At 39.2% G+C, this 22,344-nt stretch overlaps 2 protein-coding genes and 1 non-coding gene across 3 annotated transcripts; 2 read left to right on the forward strand and 1 right to left on the reverse strand.

The window, feature by feature from the left end:
- Window positions 1-790: 790 nt before the first annotated feature.
- Window positions 791-863, forward strand: TRNAF-GAA. Its single transcript has one exon. It is a non-coding gene; the product is annotated as a tRNA-Phe (tRNA).
- A 3,364-nt stretch (window positions 864-4,227) lies between these two features.
- On the reverse strand, window positions 4,228-5,436 carry LOC121746461 (dof zinc finger protein DOF5.4-like). The gene has a single exon (XM_042140299.1). It carries the CDS (start codon window positions 5,419-5,421, stop codon window positions 4,471-4,473), a length of 951 nt encoding a protein of 316 aa, XP_041996233.1. The 5' UTR covers window positions 5,422-5,436; the 3' UTR covers window positions 4,228-4,470.
- Window positions 5,437-11,105: 5,669 nt separating this feature from the next.
- LOC121748143 lies at window positions 11,106-20,860 on the forward strand. Its single transcript, XM_042142368.1, has 6 exons — window positions 11,106-11,127; window positions 11,903-12,364; window positions 18,483-18,583; window positions 19,212-19,308; window positions 20,182-20,230; window positions 20,555-20,860. Exons 1-5 carry the CDS (start codon window positions 11,106-11,108, stop codon window positions 20,214-20,216), a joined length of 717 nt encoding a protein of 238 aa, XP_041998302.1. The 3' UTR covers window positions 20,217-20,230; window positions 20,555-20,860.
- Window positions 20,861-22,344: the final 1,484 nt, after the last annotated feature.

Genomic DNA, 22,344 nt, shown 5'->3' on the forward strand with positions numbered 1-22,344 from the left:
AGAGATGCATGAGCTAGAGAGGACTTGGGTTCGTTGTTCTAGGGAGTTAATCTTGAATTGTATGGAGGAGACTCCTACATTAGGGACTAATCCACGAGTTAGATGCACCCGAGAGGGGTTTAACCAATTAACCCGACCTTCCTAGCCACACATGAGAACTAATAGATGAGCATGATCCATAGGTGAAACCCGTGATCCATATCCCTACCATTCCAAATTTATGTGAAAAACCATCATTTGTTTGTCATGCTTAGTTATTTGTCTTTACTTAATTAATTGTTCTTTGATCTTAGTTATAGAAAACTAAAAACCCCTTTTAGTAGTCTAAATAGTGTTCAAAGTTGCATCGTAATACTTAAACCGGCTTTTAGTCTTCGAGGATCGATAATTTTAGTGCTATTTAGCCCGTACACTTGTGGGTGACGCTTTTTAATGCAAAATTAGCATGAGTCACCAACACCATAGGCTGGCTAATTTTCATTATATTTTCAACCATGATAATGGAAAAACAGCAACACTTTTGGGAAAATTGGGAAATTTAAATAGATTGCTTTAAGTCTCAAAACCCTTCAACACCAAAGAAGAAGATAGAAAAAAATGTTAGCATTAAAAACATTACATACAATATTACCTCCAATCACGTGAATATCAGTATAATCATGAGTTTTTGCATAGTACAACAAGCAATTTTACTTGATAAATCCAACTGGGGTAAATAAAGCAAGTCTTAAAGTTTCTTCCAAACTTTAAGACTTGATAACATAAACACAATACAGCATATAAATATCAAGCGGGGATAGCTCAATTGGGAGAGCGTCAGACTGAAGATCTGAAGGTCACGTGTTCGATCCACGTTCACCGCAATTTTTATATAATTTTTTTAACTTTTTATTTCTTACTACTATTACTTTATAGAGGCAACAGGTGTGCTTTTCTTAACACTATTTTCAATATCCTAAGCCATTATCGATGGATTGTTAGTAAGAAATTGAAAAAATGGGTGATAGTTCTGTGTTCTTATAAATATATAGGGTACAATTATTTTAGGAGTTTATATTTTTCATTTAATATTTAGGTTCGTTTGTGTCATTCTTCATCCTCGCTCTATCAATGTTCATCCTGGATATTCACAAACTAAATATTGAATATGGATTGGGAGCATGACCCCAATAATTTAAAATATTTATAAGGATATTTTAATAATTTAAAAAAAATTGATTATTGCATCACCTAAAATTGAACATCTGGAAATTTGTGTATTAGTACTATAATAAAAATGACGTATCAAATTTATAGTAGTATATTATTTGAGTTGTAGGTTTAATTTGTGTTTTGATATCAAGAAAAAAAATTATCGAGAAAATTGGTAAATGTCTATTTGGATACCTCCGATTTTATAGTGCTACTGCTCCGACTTTTGCAAAAGAGATAACAACTATGAATATGATCAGTGGTGGATCCAGGACTTGGAAACGGAGGGGGCAGAATATATATTACGGGTTTAGTTTAGGGCAAACATGGCTATTTTTTTCGATATTCGGGGCGGGCGGAAGTAAACGGAGGGGGCGGCCGACCCCTCCCGCCCCCCTAAATCCGCCATTTATTATGAGTTTATGACTAGCCAGATAAAGGACAGAGGAAGATAAGCAAAAGCAAATTAAAGCAGCAAGATTAGATCAAGAGTAAGGGAGAGATAAAAGAGATTAAATGAATTGAGTCATTTTCCTATAATTGAGCCTAAATCAAAAGACAATATGAGCTAAAGTAGTAAGCAAATTAGGCCTAAATTTAGAGACTGATTAATTTCGGAGTAGATAAAATTAACAAATTATTTAGACTTGTAAGTGATGTAATTTTGTTCAGCCTTATTTCGAATCCAAACGATGAAAAATGACGCACGATACCGGAATCATCGAGATCTTCTATAATGTACTTCAACTTGTTTATTTTATTTATTTAAAAAAAAAATCAGATGTTCACAGATAATGGCAAGTTGATAATAATTTTAGTGTGTCCGATCGTTACTAACTTCAAAATGTAACGTTATTTATTCCGCTATGGAGCCATATATACTTGTGCAAAATAAAATTAAAACAAGCATGGCTACTACAGTCTTTAAAAGTACTTTTTTCTGAATTTCACGTTAATTATTTTTTCCTAACGAAAATAATTTACTTTTCCTTTTTACTTTTTCCCAACGTCATGATCAATAACTAAAAATAAAAACACTTATGCTCTTTACATTTAACACATAAATAACACAATATAAACTCTCGTGTCATCTTTCTTTGGACTGCATGAGTAATACATACTGAGAAACTAAATAGTCACCTTGTAAATTGTCAATTATGAGACAACTTTAAGAAAAATATGTAATTATTTACCTACTAGTTTATGTATAATAGGCTCTCACACAGTCACACCACATGAAAACACACACTAATCAGTGGACATGTTTACAAGAAAACTCCGGTTGAATAAATGCCATATTTAGAAGAGAAAAAATACCTTATCCCACAAGACAAAATAAGTAGATTATACTTATTCAGGCAACAAGTAACTAAATTTTATCGAGTGAAGAAGTATTATATTTATGTGTTTAGTTGTAAATAAAATCACCACCTATATATGTCAAAGACCCAATTTGCATCTGCAATATCGCCTTCAAAGTGTTAAAAAAAAGTAGTTTGCAATTAAGGTCAATCTCAAAAGAACTGAAATCCAAATTGTGAGTGATTTCAAAAGAACCAACCAATCAATATGCTGAATATGTATTGTGTACAAGTAGAAATTAAATTCTAAAATGAGTGATTTTATTTTATATCTATAGGAAGTGGAGTAGCAGCGTAGGACCAATGAGAAAGCGACAGAGTAGGGAAGAGTTGTGATGTCGCTATCAGTATGCCACGTGGATGATAGGAGTTGTCAATTTCCCCGCCCACCAACCGACCGCCTCTTTGCCGCCATCCACATGCATACATTATATCATACGTACGGTACCTATGTCTATATATTACACCAATTTAATTAATACTCCCTCCGTCCCGGACTACTCGCACATTTCCTTTTCGGCACGGAGATTAAGGAATGAGTGTATAGCAAAGTCAACAATTGCGGCTATAGGTGATAATTTTTACTAAAAATGGAAAGAGTGCAAATAACTTGGGACGCCCAGAAAGGAAATAAGTGCAAGTAGTCCGGGACGGAGGGAGTACTACATTACTACTACTTGTATTTAAGGAAAAATACTTCCTCCGTTCCCCCTTTGTACTAGAGACGTTTCTTTTTGACACAAGATTTAAGAAAAATTGTTTTAAATGAGTTAAGCAAAAAAAATAAAGTAAAAAGAAAAAAGATACAGAGATGAAGAGATAAGTAAAGTAAGAGATGGTAAAGTAATTTTAGCCAAAAAAGGAAATGACTCAGCTACAATAGGACAACTCAAAAAGGAATACGACTCAACTACAGAGGGACGGAGGGAGTACATCATTTTATCAATAATTGATACACTCCTTATTAGATTAGATTAATTTAGTTTTTTAATACTTTATTATCCGTTAATAATAGGCACTAGGAGAAAGATAGAAAGAAAAAAAATTAGTGAGAAATAAGTTCCACTTCATTATAAACAAATTTCCTTAAATAAGAAGTTTTTATTATTAGAGAATAGATAAAAAAGAAAAGAGTTTTTTTAACGGACAGAAGAATATACAAATAGTATTATTTAGTTGTATAGAGTTAATCGATATACTATAATTAAAAATAATAGAGTACTATCCCCTATTATTAATTTGGTTATAGTGTAATCGAAATGTCTATCATCAATTTATATAATTATGATTTTATTTTATTTTGTTTTGTTTTTCACTATCCTTTTTTTAGCCGAAACCAAATACAACCACCAACCTACATAGTTCGTATCAAACGGTTAGCAATAACGTTTCAGTTTAATGAATTTATAATCAACCACTTGCAAAGTTGCAATCAAAGTAATGAGGTTTGGTTTTAATGCAACTATGCAAGGGGAGTTGGCTTATGAATATCCCCTTGGCTTTGATCGCCTATATTGCTAGTTTCACTTACCATATAATCAAAATCAATATTCATTTGGCTGTTATACTTAAAATGTCTACATATTTATTCATAAGAAATATGATTAAGTGTTTATTGAATTTAGTCATGCATTTATTTAAAAGTACTACCTAATAATGATATTCAAAACACACATACAAAACAGAGTATATAATCACAACAAAATGTATACAATTCACAACCAAAAACGTAAGAATAAAAATAAGAACAACATATACTCAAAATCTCAAACTAATAAGTGCGTTTCTTCAAAAACAGAAAGGCCACTTGCAATTTTCCACAATATCAGATATTTATCAATATTTGAGTGTAGTGAAACAAAATACTGTAATATTATTATTTTAATAATAATAATAATTAGTTAAAGGTGAGATTAAACTAGCGTAGATAATTTAGGGATTGGTCATTGTCAGTCCAATCAGATTGACTCCAGTAAGCAGGATCCACGCCAGCCGTTAGATCAAACAGCCCTTGATCTCCGTCGTCGCCGCCGATTCCCCACTCCAGCGCCGCCGCCGCTAGCCCCTCCGTACAATTATTCTTATCATCTCCCACCTTCAACTCATCCACGGTCGAAGATTGCTCCCGCGCGTACGACGTCGTCTTCGCGATCATCAATTCCTCCTGTGACGTCATCAGCTCCGTGAAGCTCCCCACTTCCGCCGCGAAGATATGACCTGCCGGTGACGGACGATCGTTAACCACCGGCGGCTTCCGATCGAGGCTAGGATTCGAGTTGGAGAAACTAGCGTCGGCGAAATTGTACATGAGAGCAGAATCCGGCGTCGAATTGATCGGCGTAGCGGCGACGGATGTAGGAGGAGGAGCGGTGGTTAGGGTTGAGGAATCGCTGGTGGAGGAGGTTTGAGCGGTGGATTTGGTCTCTGGCGGCGGCGCGTCGTCGGTACGAGGCTTGGAGCGCTTGGTTTTGCGGCAGCCGCCGCCGACGGGGACGTTGCGGAGGACGCCGCCTTTGGTCCAGTAGCGGCGGCAGCTCTTGCAGAAGTGGCGCGGCTGAGAGAGGTTGTAGTTGTTGTAGTAGCAGAATTTGGTGTTGAGCGAATCGCAGCGGGGGCAATTGAGGATCTGGTGATTGAGAGGCCGCAGGCGCCGATCGCCGACGGCTATAAACTTCCCGGCGCCGCTTGCTTCTCCAATGCCGTGAATCCTCGGCGATTTCGCCGGCTCTAGGTTTACGAGCGCCCAATTTTCCGGCATTTGGGAAATGCTCAGTGTTGAGATGTGAGTCGCTCTCTTCTCTATCCCTGCTCCAAACAAATATCCCAGCAGATATTCTAAGAGCATCTCCAATAGAGATAGCCCAGTCATAGTCCAGTCATAGTCTAGCCACAAACTCCACTTGCTATATCATCAGCACTAAAAACTCCTCCTGCCACATCATTAGGATAAACAACTGGACAAACAATAGGTCAGCCATAGCATAGCCACAATAAATAAAATTATAAAAAATAAATAATTAACAATCATACAAAATACGGAATTAAATTTACGACACAAATAAGGGAAAATTCAATAATGATATTAAAATTTTAAAAAAATACATTAATTAAAAAAAATACATTAATTTTAAAAAAAACACCTCCACACACGAGCCCCCCGTCTCCGCCTCACTCCTCGCCACCGTCGTCGCCCCTATCCGGGACCCTCAAGTCTGCGGCATCTGAGCCCCCCAACTGTGCCGCGACGGCATTCAAATCGGCCCGCATACTCACGAGCATTGAGTGAAGAAAACTCTTCTCCTCAGGGTCAGTTGCCGTCTTACAGTCAGCTAAGATCTTGTACATCTAAGCCCTCGTTTATTGACACGCGAAGAAGGCGAGCTCGGCTGTCGACCTGCCAACAGGGGGTACCGACTGGACCTCCTGGGACCCCTAGCAAGCCAGCTGCGCCCGCCTTTGACCAACCGGGCAAGTGCGGCGAGTAAACGCGGGAGGGGACGGGAACTCCTGAACATCCTCGGGGAGGTCGTGGGAACCGCCGTTGTAATCACCAGTATAGTTCAGTCGCTGCTTCTTTGGCCAGCCAGCATCGACACCTGCCCGAAACTTCTCGGAGTCCATCAGCACCTCATAGCAGTTCCAGTAGGTGAACTCCTTATAAAGCCCGGGCACGGGGAAGGTTTTCTCCGCTATCCTCCTACAGTCCTCGTCAGTTTGGCCACTGGTCTGCATGCGGAGGGCGTTGGTGTACAAGCCCGAAAATCGGGAGACCGCAACCCTCATTCGGTCCCACCCCTTTCGGCACTCCTCCCCGCTGCGTGGCCTCCCCTCCGTGCAAAATGCCTTGTAGCCTGCTGTTATTTTAACCCACAAGTTGACGATCCTCTGATTGTTCGAGGCGAGGGGATCATCGCAAACACTCACCCACGCCTTGGATAGCGCGACGTTCTCCGCATCCATCCACTTCCTCCGTGCCGGGCTCTCGTCATCAGCCGGCTGCGACGACTCGCCGACCACCCTCTTGCCCTTGCCCTTCTTCTTCTCTGGCGCGCCCCGACCCCGCCCTACTCCCCCGTTTGAACGGGAGTGTCCGCATCCCCGAGATCTATCCCCAACTCCTCTAAGGAGAAAGTATCACACCCAGTGAACGACGTCTCCGATGGGGTCGATGTGTGCGAAGAAGCAGTCAAAAAATCAGAACTGGGGCGATAAACGTTGTGTCCCCCCCCCAGCGTCCCCTGCATCCCCGGGTGCCACCCCGGCATCATCTGCATCCCGGGTGCCCACCCGGCATCAACTGCATCCCGGGTACCCCCTGCCCGCTCGGCATCGCCGGTCCGCCCTGCATCCCTTGCCATCCCGACATATTACCCGCGAATGCCATCCCGGGCATCATCTGCTGCCAAGTGTACATGTTGTAGTACCCGGCCATCGGACCCCATCCACTTCCCATGGGTACCATGGGAGTTTGAGACCTGCTCGTTACTAGAGTAGACTCGTTGTTGTGCTCCATTTCGTGTTGTTGCTCTTGTACAGAAATTAAGATAGAGAGAAAACTCGTTAAAACAAGTAGTGTGAATGAAAATGACTTGCAAATCGCGTATATATAGTCTTTCGAAAATTAAATAAATTAAAATAAAAAATCGGCTCGCCGATCCGGAGCCTGCAATGGCGGCCAGCCGATAGTCGAGCGCATCGGCCAACGCCAGGGAATCGGCGTGCGCTTGCCGTTTTTCTCGCCGATTTGGCGATCGCCTACTGCAATGGTTCGGCGAGCAGACCGGCCAGCGCTGGGAATCGGCTAGCCGGTCCGCTCGCCGCCATTGTGGATACTCTAATCCCAATAGTTTAGTGACGACCTTAAGGCCACCCGCAACGCGTCTCGCGGGTGGCCCGTATTCCGTCACGAAGGAACGTGACGGCGGCGTGACGCGTTGCGGCGCTCCGTCCCGTCCCCAGCCCTTTTCGCGTTCCGTCACGCCGTTTTTCCATTTTTTTTATTTTTTTTATTTATTTACTCTATAAATACTACTAATTCATCTTCATTTCACACACAACTACACATCTATTCTTCTCAAATCATCTCTATTTCCTCTCCAATTTTCATCTAACATCTCATCACAAAATGTCCGGCGACGGAAACTTCGGCGGTGGCGGCTCTGGCAGGTGGGATCTCAACGCATTCGGCGACTGGGGGAGCATGTACAACACATTGGGTGGTTCCGGTTCGTCGACGCCGGGCACCCAGGGTTCGTCGACGCCGGGGGTACCAACCACCCAATTTTGACGTGGATGCATACGTCCGTCCCTCCACCCCGCGGTATTCGCAGGGATTATCCCAGATTCGGGAGGATTATTCCGTTGAACCCACTCCGAAAGAAGGCCGAGGCGGTGGAAGCTCCAGGGCGGAGACGGAGGCGGACGAGGAGGAGGAGGATCTAGGCCGACATCCGTACGACCCCAAAGAAACGCTGGTGGTGTACAACGCCTGGATCAGCGTCTCGTACGATCCCGTCGTCGGGAATCAACAACCCCAAAAGTACTTCTGGGAAAAGGTCACCGAGGCCTACCACCAGATTAAGCCGAAGGGGTCCCGCCGCCGCACATATAAGATGCTCCGCGCTCACTTTGACCGAGTCGACAGAGAGGTCAAACGATTATGCGCCATCCACAAGAATGAAGCGGTTCATTACCAAAGCGGAGCCACGGGAGCCGACATTCTGAGGTCGGCTTTGCGGGTCTACTTCGACGACATCGGCAAACAATTCAAATATGTCGATGTTTGGGAGGTCGTCAAGGACGAGGAAAGATGGGCCGGCGGTGTGCGGTCCAGCACGGGCTCGACCTCGAAGCGCACGAAGCACACGACGAGTGGCCAATACTAGTCTGGTGAGGGCGGTTCGGGCAACGGGCCACAAGAGCTTGCCTCGCAAGAGGTTGAGACCCCGGCAGATGATGCCGGGGGGTCCTCCCGTGGGCGCCGTCGGCCGCAAGGGAGAAATGCGGCGAATGCGGCTAGAGGGAGGAGGGGCCGAGCCGAATCAAGCCAGGCGGGGTCAGGCTCGGGGGGACCCCCCAACTTTCCGCATGACGCCTGCCCAATACCAAGCCTGGCTTAACAGAATTACGTTTATGGCAGCACAACTTGGCATTTCGCCTCCTCACGACTTCAGTGCACCTCCACCGCCTTCAGGGGATGATTCACCGGCGGAGTAGTTTTTTTATTTTCTATAAAATTGTATTTTAAATTATGTCTTATTTATTTTTTTAGGATTTTAATTATGTCTTTTTATAATTTTTTTGAATTTTAAGTTGTATTTTTATTTTATGTTGTAATTTTATTTTATTTTTAATGAAGTGTGTTTTTTAATTGAATTTGGTTGGAAATAAAAATAAAAAATGAAATTTATTGAATAGTAATTTAAAGAACGGTTAAGGGACGAAAGGGTTGCAGGTTCCGTCCCTTAGTTAAGGGATGGAGTAAAAAGTACAGTGGGGTCCACGAATAGTAATTTAAGGGACGATTAAGGGACGGTTTAGTGATAACGTTGTGGATGGTCTAACTGACGATTGTACCCTTCCAAATATTAACTAATTAAAATATTGTTGAATTCCAGTTTCATACAGATAAAATAATAACCTCTCGCTCAGCCATTAGTTATCACAAATTAATCCGATTCAAGTGTATAAAATAGAGGAAGGTTGGTAAAAAAAAACTAATAGATAAATAGCAGTGGGAATATAGACTTAGAAATAGTGTATAACATTAATAGAGCATTTCTAAGGGGAGAGGTAAATAGATGGGTAAAGTCATATAACTACCATATTTACTTTTTCTTCATAAAAAATCATTCTTCAAGGGGAGAGACATTTGAGAAGGTATTATACATTTTCTCATTTTGATGAGTTATCTTACTTCTCCATCAATGGAGAGATAAAATCATATAACCATCATATTTACCTTCTTTTCATGGAAAATCATTCTCCAAGGGGAAGGTATTTGAGAAGTTAATATATTTTACTTTTTAAGAAGGTAAATAGAGGATATATCTCTTTTATTTACCTTTCCTTATTGGAGATACTCTTCCAAATCAATTTTGGCAGTTTGGATTTATAGCCAGAAGTGCAGTGCCTGCACCGTCCATAATTTAAAGGCCTATATATAGATTTTCCATGCCTATATATCGATCCATTTCAACGCTTTAACACTGCCCATTGCTTAATAATGCACACCTCTAGTCCAAATTTTAATTAAATGCTCAATGACATTTTCGGAAAAACCAAAGTTAAGTAAATCTGAAAATTAAGAAATAAAAATTTGTCTTTCTAATTTTCAACTAAAAGTTAGGATCTGGAATATTTAAATATTAATTGAAAGCATAGAGTCTTATGTTTGCAGAGCAGGACTGAATTTCACAATTTCGTTATTGTGTTAATTCTTTTCATACGTTTTTAGTATGGGCGGTGATTTAGTTTCTGTAGATATGATGGAAAAATTTTCGACCAACATATTTACCATTTTTATACTTACAATTTATGATAATCATATAATATGATCACAGGGTATTGATGTAGAGTAATAATAAATTTTTTTTGTATTTTTTACGCTAGAGAGAAAATTGACCCATATAATAGTATTTAAATTCTTATTGCTGGTATATGAATACGATGAGGCATATGCTGGATTGTGAAATGAATACTTCAAAGTCAAAAGGTTTATTTAATATTCGTATGGTCAACTACCACTAAATATTTTTGAATTATCACGATTCAAGGGTGTAAATGTAATTACATGTCAAAAATGGGTGTCAAGGTGTGATTACATGTCAAAATTAAAGCACATATCATGAACAAGTCATTTCTCTATTAGATCAACTTTGGGTGTACGCTTCAAGCATAGCAGAGGTTGATGTTCCATATAATAATATTTTAATTATAAATTACATATAAAAATATTATGATGTATAAAAATATTTATTATTTATTTAAAATATGTGTAATGTGGAAAAGTTGTCCCTACTCAACCACAACAAGGGATCCAAAAACCTATATTTATTGAACATGTTTGGGTGTGCTTCCCTACTCAACCACAATGAGGGATCCAAAAACCTATATTTATTGAACATGTTTGGGTGTGCATCGACCTCTCAACAAATAATTTGGATTTTAAATTATACTTCATCCATTCTTTGTTAACTGAATCACTTATTTTCGACACCAAGATTAAGAAAGTGATGTTTACTGTATCAAATGAATGCAGAATAAATTTAAAAATATAAAGAGAGAATAAAGTAAAAGAGAGTATTACTTTTAAAAAATAAATAAAAATAACTTAATTATATTAGAACTTCATGAAAAAAAATAACTCAAATAAGGAGGAATGAAGGGACTGTATTATATGCTTTCAATAATGTACTTCATCTTTCCCATAAAAATAAAGACATTTGAGACGACTCGAGAATTAATGCATAATTGGTACAGTAAGAGAGATAATGATAAGAGTAGTTAAAACATTGTTAGTTGATAATGAGACCTACATTATTATTAGTTTTAATGGTTTGTCCTAGTGCTACAGGTTATAGATAAATTGATGTAGATGGGATTATGAATTGGGAAGAACTTTCCATAAATGGAGAAATAGACTATTTTTGTTAAACGGATGGAAAAAAAGCATCCGAATTTTTATGGGATAGATGAGGTAATTTTTCAATTTAAAATTATGTATATTTATGCTTTTAGTGCAATTTTAATTATTTAACCTTTTAATTTATATGAATGAAAATGAATTTAAAAAGTAGTGGAGTAGTAAAATCAAAATTTTAAGAGAAGACTTAGATTCAACTCCTTTAATGTGTCGAAATTTTTTGAGAAAATTTATTATGGAGTCAATGAATTGTAAGGATAAATATGTGATCTCTTTAGTAAAATATTTTTCTCTAACCGATAATTTTGAGAATTTAAGTCAATAAATAAGGAATTATTATTGGTTTTCGTTAAAATGAATGTAAGTTAGTTTTAAGGCTATCTCCAATTATTTATGAGTATATGTCAAACTAAAAAGTAATTTTACTCTAATTATTAATATTTAATTCAAAATATACATCTTCTCAATGTATGTTTCACAAAAGTTTTGCAATAGCTACATTACACATTCCTATTTAATGTTGTTATGTAGAAAAATAGTATTCATATGAAGATGAGTTGTGAGCTTGCAATATAATTAGAGAAGTTTTTTTATATTAAAAATGAGATTTTAGTGATGAGTTGTGAGCTTGCAAAACTAATCACACTTCACACAACGTAGCAATCCAATCCAAATTCCAAAATCCGACGTTGCAAATTATAAGTAGTAAATTCTAAATCCACTCTCGTTTTCGGCAATCCCGATCGTCCATGGACATCTGGAACCGAGCTCGCTCCTTCGCCGAGGAAGCGGCCAAGAAATCTCACAAGCTCAGGCAGTCCATCGCCGCCGCCAACCTCTCCGACGTCGTCTCCGAGGCATCCAAGCGCTCCAAGGAGCTCGCCGATCAGATCACCGCTCAGATTCCCCCCCGCCGCCGTTGCCAACCTCTCCGACGTCGTCTCCGAGGCCTCCAAGCGATCCAAGGAACTCGCCGCCGAGGCTCTCAAGCGCGCCGATCAGATCACTGCTCAGATTCCGCCCGCCGCCGCCGCCATTACCAATCTCGTCGACTCCAAGCCCCGCATTGACGACGACGCCGATCTCGAAAAGTATGGGGTCACTGATGAGCTGAGGGACTTTGTCAAGGAAATTACCATTAACACCTTCCAGGATTTCCCGCTAGAAGGTGCTGGACTCTAATGTACTACTGCTACTTGTTTCCTATCAAAACTGTGTGCATGATATATTATTTCACGCTTTGATTTGTTATACTGCTGCTCGATCTGCCTTTCTTCTGATTAGATTTGTGAACTGAGGCAGTGGAACAATTGGTAGCTTCTTTCCACGACATTAGTGAGGCTAATCAGTTATAAAGGTATTAGAGATACGATTAGTTGTTTGTAGGATCTATGTAGTGAGTTTGGATTTTTTTTTGTTTGAGATAGGATTGATACATCGGATGCTTAGGATTCGATCTTGCTCAAATGTAGGAAACACTATGGCACTCTGAAGAGGTTCATGAGGAGGCTAGCTCGTTAGTGTAGAAATTTTAGCACTCGTATTGGTATCCAGAATATAGGCGTACAATCACTAAATTATGCATGTTCGTATTTGAAAGAAACCAGGCTGAAGCAAGAAGATGATTGAATTTTCATATTGGAAGTGTTGATTCAATGTATATCAGATTATCACAATCCCCTTTTTTTTACATGAATCGCAGATACAAATGAATGGCTATGTATATATAGCCTAAATTCCTATCCACTAAATACACGTCAATAGCAATGAACAAATACATCAACAAACATGACTTCCACTTCTTTCACAACTGCTTTCAGTTATCATCGTGTCTTGATGGCATGTCTCTCCAATTCTCACGTTTGCACGATCCTGAACATTACTCACGTTCATGACTCCTAGGTCAGTTGAGGATGCATCGCTAACACGGCCCCTCAATGCGAGCGAAGATAGGGGACATATGCTCAATCGATTACGCAGCTTCGTGAAGGATTGATAGCTCAAGGGTTTCGTTAAAACATCCGCAATCTGATCGAGTGTAGGCACGTGCCTCAATTCAATTTGCTTGGCTCGTACCTTGTCCCGCACAAAATGCACATCAAGCTCCACATGTTTTGTGCGAGAATGCAACACAGGGTTGCTCGCAAGAGCAATCGTGCTCAAGTTATCAACCCACACCATTGGCGTATTCTTAAGCTTTACTCCGATTTCACTCAGGAGAGAACTAAGCCATGCAATTTCACATGAGACCTGCGCTAAGCTTCGGTATTCAGCCTCCGTACTCGACCTCGATACCACACTTTGTTTCTTAGAACACCACGACACAAGAGTCTTGCCGAAGAACACACAATAACCTGTTATAGAGCGTCGATCGTCGGGATCCGCTGCCCAGTCAGAGTCTGAGAAGCCAACCAGAGAAGGTGGAGCAGGATCAACATGTAAGCCATAGTTTATAGATCCTGCAAGATACCTCAGTATGCGCTTAACCGCTTTCCAATGTGTGTCAAGCGGGCATGACATGAATTGAGAGACCTTATTGACTGCAAAGCTAATTTCAGGCCTTGTTATCGTAGCATACTGGAGAGCTCCCACAACACTCCTATATAATTTACCATCACTAACTGGATTCCCTTCGTGCTTTGACAATTGCGATGAAGAAACCATCGGAGTGGGACAACCTTTTGCGCTCTCCATATGCAGCTTCTTCAAAAGATCTCTTATGTAGGCTCCTTGACTGAGATGAAGTCCAGTAACTGTACGTGTGACTTCCACACCAAGGAAGTGAGTAACCTCCCCTAGATCTTTTAGGGAGAAATGCATATGAAGCTGGGAGATTACCTCCTTAATTGCAGCAGAGGAACTACCTGTAACCAACATGTCATCAACATAAATAAGAAGGTATGTAACTTCTTCGTTGCGATTCCTGTAGAACAGGGATGTGTCTGCACGAGATTGGGAAAAACCAAGAGTAAGAAGCACTGATCTGACTGTGAGAAACCAAGATCGAGAGGCTTGCTTGAGACCGTATATTGCCTTGTTCAGTTTGCAAACGAGCTGGGGAGAGCCTTGCTCGAAGCCGGGGGGCTGCTTCATATAGATATCCTCAACTAAATCGCCGTGTAAGAAAGCATTATTCACATCTAGGTGAGTAATAGACCAGCCACAAGAAACAGCGATGGCAAGAATTAGTCTGATTGTATTCGGCTTTACGACAGGACTAAAAGTCTCGTCGAAATCGAACCCCGGCTCCTGTGAAAAACCTTGAGCCACTAGGCGTGCCTTGTGACGTGCAATGGCGCCATCAGCATCTTTCTTCAACTTGAAAATCCAAGTGCAACCCACCAAATTCTTACCGGGTGGTAGAAGTACCAAAGTCCACGTTTTGTTTCTCAAGAGGGCAAGAAACTCTTCTAACATAGCCTGCTTCCATACTTTAATCAAGAGAGCAGCTATGTAGGACTTTGGAATTACAAGATCAGTAGGATTAATGGTAATGGAGAATGTCTTAGGCTTGAAGATACCAGCCCGAGCACGTGTGGTCATGGAATGCCGAGGAGGAGGAGCGGGTTCAGGAGAAGGGACAGCAGAAGTATTTGAGAGCTGAGACTCAGTGGAAGCAGTAGGAGAAGTCGGGTTGAGGAGTGGATGAGGAGATTCGTTGTGTGGGGAGGAATCCGAAAATTGAGGAGAGCTGAACACGGGAAAATCTGGAGACGAAGTTGGAGGTACAGGAAGATTATGAGGTGGAGCTGGAGTAGGAATAATGGGATTTTGTAACACAGGGAAGATAGAAGGAGAGGTAGGAGGAGGTAGATGAGAAGAGAGGGGATCAACTTGAGAATGTGAGGGTGTGACAGGAGAATCAGATTTATGAGGGAAAATATTTTCATCAAAAGAAATGTCTCTAGTGACGATAACCTTGCCTGAGGGAAGTAATGCTTTGTACCCTTTATGTATGGAGCTGTAGCCCAGAAAAGTAGCAGGAGATGACCTATAGTCTAACTTATGTTTATTATAAGGTCTGACAAATGGGTAACATAAGCAACCAAAGACTTTTAAGAGGTGAAGTTTGGGTTTGGAGTGGTATAGCTGTTCATAAGGAGTAGAGAAATTGAGTACCTTGGAAGGGAGTCTATTAATTATAAAAATGGAGGTGATAAAAGCATCATCCCAAAAGGATTTGGACAGTCCACTTTGAGCAAGAATAGACAATCCCATTTCGACTATATGCCTATGCTTTCGTTCTATCAAACCATTTTGTTGTGGAGTGTATGGACAAGAAAGTCTATGATGAATACCACATTCTTGAAAAAATGAGGTGAGACCCCTATACTCCCCTCCCCAGTCACTTTGAAAGGATTTGATACGAGTGTTAAACTGATTTTCAACGAGGGACTTGAAGTGTTTGAAGACAGTTTCTACCTCCCCTTTGGTTTTTAATAGGTAAAGCCATGTGAACCTTGAGTAATGATCAACAAAAGTAACATAATAGCGATACCCATTTCTGGAAATTATAGGAGATGGTCCCCACAAATCACTATGTACTAACTGAAGAGGTGTTGTGTATTGAGTAGATGAGTCAGTGTATGGAAGTCTGTGAGACTTAGCAAGACAACAAGGCTGACATAAAGAAGTGGAATTCATTGATTTAAAGGGAATATTACAACTAGTTAAAGCCTTCTTAACAACATCAACGGCACAATGGCCCATTCGTTTGTGCCAAAGCTCTAAACTAGATACATTCGGACTAGAAGAATAAGCTACATGAGTCTGACCCGAGAGAGAGACAGAGCAGATTTCATGCTGACTTGGAGTCTTCTTGGAAATCCTAGAAGGAACTGGAGTCTTGAGAGGAGATTTGTGAGAAAAAATCTGTAAAGTCCACGACTAAGAGTGCCCTTTAGAAGAGTTTCCTTGGTTACCTGATCCTTAACAAAACAAACAGAAGGATGAAATTCAAAAAACACGGAGTTGTCTTGGGCAAACTGAGATACACTCAGAAGATTCTTAGTTATTTGAGGAACATGTAGGAGATGATTGAGAAGAAGGGATCTAGAGTTAGGAGAGGGAGCAGAGTGAAGCAATGAATGACCAACATGTGCAATTTTAATCTCATTTCCATTACCAAGTTGAAGTTTCATACCTCCTTGGTACTCCGAACTGACATTCAGATTTGCAAGATCGTTTGAAATGTGGTTGGTGGCTCCAGAGTCCGGGTACCAAGCTGAGGATGAAGAGCCATCAAAATTGTACTCCGAAGGGGAGTGATGAGACTGTGACTGATTCATGTTACTCCGAGCTTGAACCATGTTGGCAGCAGGATGTTGGCCAAAGATAGATGGTTGTGACTGGCCATAGATGGGCTGTTGTGGTCGTTGTTGCTGAGGCGGTGGTGGAGAAAAACTTTGCTCGAATCTGTACCAGCACCTTTCAGCCGTATGGCCCGGCTTTTGACACAATTGGCAGAGAACACGATTGCCTGGAAATTTTCCTCGACCCCCTCTTCCACCACGGTAACCTGATCCTCTTCCACCTTCATTTCTACCATAAGTTGCAAAACTGCCACGGCTATTGTGTTGCGATCCTTCTCGCCTCTGACCAGAAATTTGGGCGAGATTAGCTGAGGGCTGAGATCCATCAAGATTGATGGAGGAGGGCTTTGTCGAGTCCAGCCTAGACTCGAAAGAGAAGAGTAGCGCACTTGCGTCCTGTACGCTCCATGAGTCTGCTTTAGATGTGATAGTTACGACCACCGGATCGTATTCCTTTCCCAGACCTGCTAAAATATGGAGGATATGGTCTTCATCTTTAACCACACATCCGGCTGCTCCGAGAAGATCACAACATGTTTTGATTTTGTTGAGATATTCACGTAGAGAGAGAGCATCCTTTTTGATAGTTTGAAGTTGCAGCTTGTACTGCAACACTTTGGCCTTTGATTGGCTTCCAAAATTGGCTTCAATAGTTTTCCAAATTTCCTTGCTGGATGTAAGACCCACAATTTGGATCATAGTGCTTTCAGTTAAAGAAGACTGGATCCAAGCTGACAACAATTGATCTTGACGACTCCAAAGAAGAAATTCTGGATTCACAACCCTTTCGGTTGTGCCTGCAACTGAAATAAATTGAGTAGGAATTTGCTGCTCTCCTACAAGAAAGGATTCAAGACCGTATCCGCGTACAGTGGCCATAATTTGTTGTTTCCAGATAAGATAATTGGTTTCAGAAAGTTTGAAAGAAATAGGTGATTGTGAGGATGTATAGGAACGATTGTGTTTGGAGAAGAGGTCGGCTGCTGCTCTGCAGCACTTGACAACTCGTTGTCTGACATTTAAAAAAAAAATAAGGAAGGCAGAGAAGAGGAACAAGGTTACTTCATGGCTCTGATACCATGAAAGAAACCAGGCTGAAGCAAGAAGATGATTGAATTTTCATATTGGAAGTGTTGATTCAATGTATATCAGATTATCACAATCCCCTTTTTTTTACATGAATCGCAGATACAAATGAATGGCTATGTATATATAGCCTAAATTCCTATCCACTAAATACACGTCAATAGCAATGAACAAATACATCAACAAACATGACTTCCACTTCTTTCACAACTGCTTTCAGTTATCATCGTGTCTTGATGGCATGTCTCTCCAATTCTCACGTTTGCACGATCCTGAACATTACTCACGTTCATGACTCCTAGGTCTGTTGAGGATGCATCGCTAACAGTATTGGTAAACAATAAGGAGATTTTCTTCTCATTTCTGGACCTAGAAATTAGGCTAGTGAACAATCGAAAAGTGTCATCATCCCTCAGAATATTGTATCCTATTGACAAAACATCCTTTTTTTTCTTCGCCCCTGGAAGCGGTACAGAAATAGGTGCTTTTTTCTATGTTGTTTACCTTAGTTACTGGGGGTTTCAGGGAAGACTTATGAATGCCAACAGAGGCTACCACAATAGGACGGCCAAAACTTGGAACTAAATAAGGTGCCTTACTCTCCAGCATTAGAATTAGGCAAAATTATGCAAGTTTATGCAATGTTGGCATTGTCTTTGCTTGGATATGCTGTTCCGTTCTTTGTGCAAAGTTATTACTAAGATCCTTTTAAAATATCATGATCAGGTGTTTTATTTAAGTATTTGTTGATGCAATACTATTATGTCAGGATATGGTTAAGTTTGAGCTGGTTGATTCCCAAACATAAAACTAATTTCAAGGTTTGTATCATGTTTTTTCAAAATTTTGATGAAAAATCTAATGTCAACCAGCATTTCTGGTCTACAGATGACTCAGGGGAGTCTGATGTTCCTATGGTTTCAAATATCCGACAGGATCTTACTGAGTGGCAAGAAAAGCATGCAAAGCTTGTTTTATTAACTGTGAAGGTTAGAATGTGAATTTGAGTACTGACTTAAACAGTGTTCTATCAAGGAATGTAATGATGTTTTTTATCACTTTACATATTCTTTATCGTAAGATATCAATTTATAGCATGGTGATTCCAGATTAATGCAAACTGGGCTTAGGACTCTCTTAAGATATCAGAGTAGGTCTTGCTGCTTCTTATAGATCACTCATCCCCACTATATTGGCCTTTTTAAGTTTCATCGATGGCATAACAGTACCATTTATTTTAGGTGGTTTCTTAATTTTACATTCTGGAGGCTGTGATGTGCAACAGTGCTGGTGTCAGCTAAATCCCACTTATGATGCTAAACACAAATGGATTTTGGATGGAAAACATCCATATTCTAGTTACTTTGTACATTTTCTGATGGAAATAATGCTATATCTCTTTGCATATAGATGAATGTTGTGAATCAATCACATTACTTTTACTAATTTTTAGGTGGTACAATAGGATTGAAAAGATCTCCCATTTATATACAGTAGAGAATGTGTGATGTGTTCCAATATCAACCAGCGGCTTCATATTTAATTGTGGAAAAGTTTTCAATATTTTAAAAGTCTTCAATAGTAAACAAGAAGTTTGTATTGTTTTACGATTTTCAGGAAGTTTCAAAGCTAAGGTATCAGCTGTGCCCGCGAGTGATGAAAGAAAGGAAATTCTGGAGAATCTTCTTCATTCTAGTTAAGGCCATATTGCTCCGTAAGTATTTAATTATTCAGAGTGGTTCATTTGGATATTTAGGTGAATCGTTAGGTAGTTGTTTGAATTAAGATCATTGTCTTGGTCTCTTGTGTTATCTTCAAACTATTTTTGTTGAATCAGTATAATACTGTGTAAAGTTTTTGCTTGAATTGTGAGAAACTGGTTATCTTCTGATTTCTTTATCACACTAAACCCATTTCACTAGTATAACACTTGTGATAAAACAGCTAATTAGAAATTTCAGACCTTTCTCCTTTCAGCATCTTTGTTTTACAGATAGATAAAAGTTAGTATGAGTTTACTTTGTTTCATCATGTCATAGGAGTTGGGAAATTTAGATATTGTTCATGTTTTAAATTGAAGATGTAGATGAAAACTCTCTATTAATTCATTTTTTTCCTTGAAAAAAATCTCTATTTTATAGGTGAATGTTTTAACCTATTAAATTTGAAGCTTGCTTACTCAAGTAACATGGATGGATATTTACTTTTGACCAACCGAATGACAAACTGATAAAATTCAAAGTGCCTAGCTATACTAATATGTGCCAAGTAAGAAAATGTATATCTCTCTCCCCACCAAAACGCTCAAACAAAGAGATCTGTCTGGCGATAAACAAAGAGATCTGTCTGACAAATCAAGCATGGGATATTTATAGTGTCATCACATTTCATGCTTGGTTTTCAAGCAATGCATGCCATTCTCATAGGCTTTTGTTTTTGTGAGGTTTATTATGTAATCCAAGATGAACTTGGTTAGGTCTTTAAAATTCTCTCACTTTCAACAAATCTCTTTTTTGAATTGATCTGAACTCATGCTTTTATACTGTGGTCATTGGTGGCTTGCTAATTACTTCCACGGTTTTATCAGATGATGGAGACGATGGCTTCGATGATGATTTTTGACTGGATATAGCTTGGTAAGTGCAATGCAGCATTACTGTGGCTTATTTCTATACTTCATTTTATGACACCAAAATATTATTTTTTCCTCGATAAGCCTTCATGTTGATATAGAACTTCTGCTGCAAATTATGTAAATATACGCATGCTCTTCTATGAGTTCATTTTTTCCAGGTCTGATACTGTAATGACTAATTAAAACAACTTATATGTTGATGATTGGACATGTCGTTTAAATTATAGATCATCGGAGTAACTATATGATTTTCTCGAATGGTAATCCTCTTGCTCATCTTGTTGGTAGACTCATTCAATTGACGATGAGTGGCCTAATCTCACAGGAAAATGAGAAAAGATGGCCTAGTGGCAAGCTGGTGAGCGGACAAGATGATCGTAGTTTTGAGGTTCAGAAAAGAGCAGTGTTTGTGTTATGAAGATAGGCATGAAGATGCTGCAAATTAGCTACATAACAATCCAATTAGCAATCGTAAATTCTGTCTTCTTCTCTTGTTATATTTGCCTACTGAGTTTTTTCTCTCTTCAAAGTTGATCAAAGTTTCCCATAGAGGGTGAAGGGACTTAAGCCCCCATCCTACCCTTGTTTGTTTCTATTTTTCTATTGTTAATATTGTCCAAATTATCCGAAATCATCTTTCATCCTTACTAAATTGATGTGTAGGTGAAGACCAATTATTTGAGTAGGCTCTAGCTTGTTATACCTATCTATCATTTAGAGAGAGTATACGTTTGGAGTAGGGTTGTTAAAGTAGTGTTAGTGGATAGTGAGACCAATATAATTATTGGTGTTTTGATGGTGGTATAAGTTGTAAATAACTTGACGTAGAAGGGTAATAAATTGGGATAATTTTTCATAAATGAAAATGTCCATATTTTTATGGGACTGACGAAAATGAAAAGTGCACATATTTTTATGAGACGGAGGGAGTATTTGTATATGATTAGTCTTCGTGTGTTATAATTATTTATTCTAAATATACTTTTTTTAGTATACCTTTGTTACAGGTAGTATAAATTGTTTATTCTAAATTGTTTTATTTTTGTAAATTACGCACTTTTATTCAGCATCTTGGACTACGAATATTAAATTATACTCCGTATTACTCATTTACTTAGGCCCACTGGATTAAACTCTATTGGGAAAATAATCGTCTGGGACGGCCCGATCTTGACATATCAGAACACTGGAGCCCATCTAAGCCCTTCAAATTAAGTTGTTATTCAAAAAATTTTAAATAAATAAAAAACAAAGTATAGGATATTGTATTACTCCTATTTTGCCTACCATATCAAAAACAAAATATATTTAAAAATAGGGTACATTTAGCCAATATTAGGACCTACGTTCTTGAGTCATAAACCCCGTTTCGACATATACGTTTATTTTGCCAATATTAACCGATCAGTGGTTCAATTCATCTGACAAAAACGTCAGCTCAATATCTTTATTAGTTTTTCACAAAGGCCCACAAGAATGTGAACAACATATGTTTACACTTGAGAAGTTATAATCAATTTCAGAAAAAAGACATACGTATGATATACTTCTTCATGGTTGTTTGGCTCAACTACATCCGTGCTCAACGCCCGTCCAAAGCACGTCGGTTGCATGCTTAGGCTATCTCCAGTCATACACTAAATCTCATTTTGGAGTAGACTACTTCTCTAATCATATTGCAAACTCAAACCTATTTTCGCATTTTTCTACAGAACGACACCCAGTATGGATCTACTGCAAAAATTTTGAGAGACATACTAAAAAATGGTGTAAAATTTGAGTTTGATGTGAACGATTGGAGTAAAATTACTTTTTAGTGTGACATATACTAAAAAACGAGTTTGAATTTGAGTTTGATATAAATGGTTGGAGATGGTTAGTTACGAAATACTTAAATCAAGATTTAACCTCATAACCTCATGAATGCTCTCCAAATTCTTTTTAAATGGACTTTGAAATGAACATAAAATTGAATTTATGCAAAATTTATCCATCAAAAGTAAAAAAAACTAAGTTACATCATCCATCCCTGAAAGTTTGTCACATTTTACTTTTTGCCATATTTGATAGTGAACCTCATATTCCATGAGCTAATTCTTACTCATATTTTATTAT

Source organism: Salvia splendens, chromosome 9, assembly GCF_004379255.2.
Source record: "Salvia splendens isolate huo1 chromosome 9, SspV2, whole genome shotgun sequence".
NCBI classification, from domain to species: Eukaryota; Viridiplantae; Streptophyta; class Magnoliopsida; order Lamiales; family Lamiaceae; genus Salvia; species Salvia splendens.

Coding starts and splice junctions, on each gene's coding strand:
- LOC121746461 (XM_042140299.1), bottom strand. CDS start 5,421: ATGACTGGGCTATCTCTATTGGAGATGCTCTTAGAATATCTGCTGGGA.
- LOC121748143 (XM_042142368.1), top strand. CDS start 11,106: ATGGTTTGTCCTAGTGCTACAG. Junction 11,128..11,902: donor GGTTTGTCCTAGTGCTACAG/GTTATAGATAAA, acceptor AATTATAAGTAG/TAAATTCTAAATCCACTCTC. Junction 12,365..18,482: donor CCAGGATTTCCCGCTAGAAG/GTGCTGGACTCT, acceptor TCTGGTCTACAG/ATGACTCAGGGGAGTCTGAT.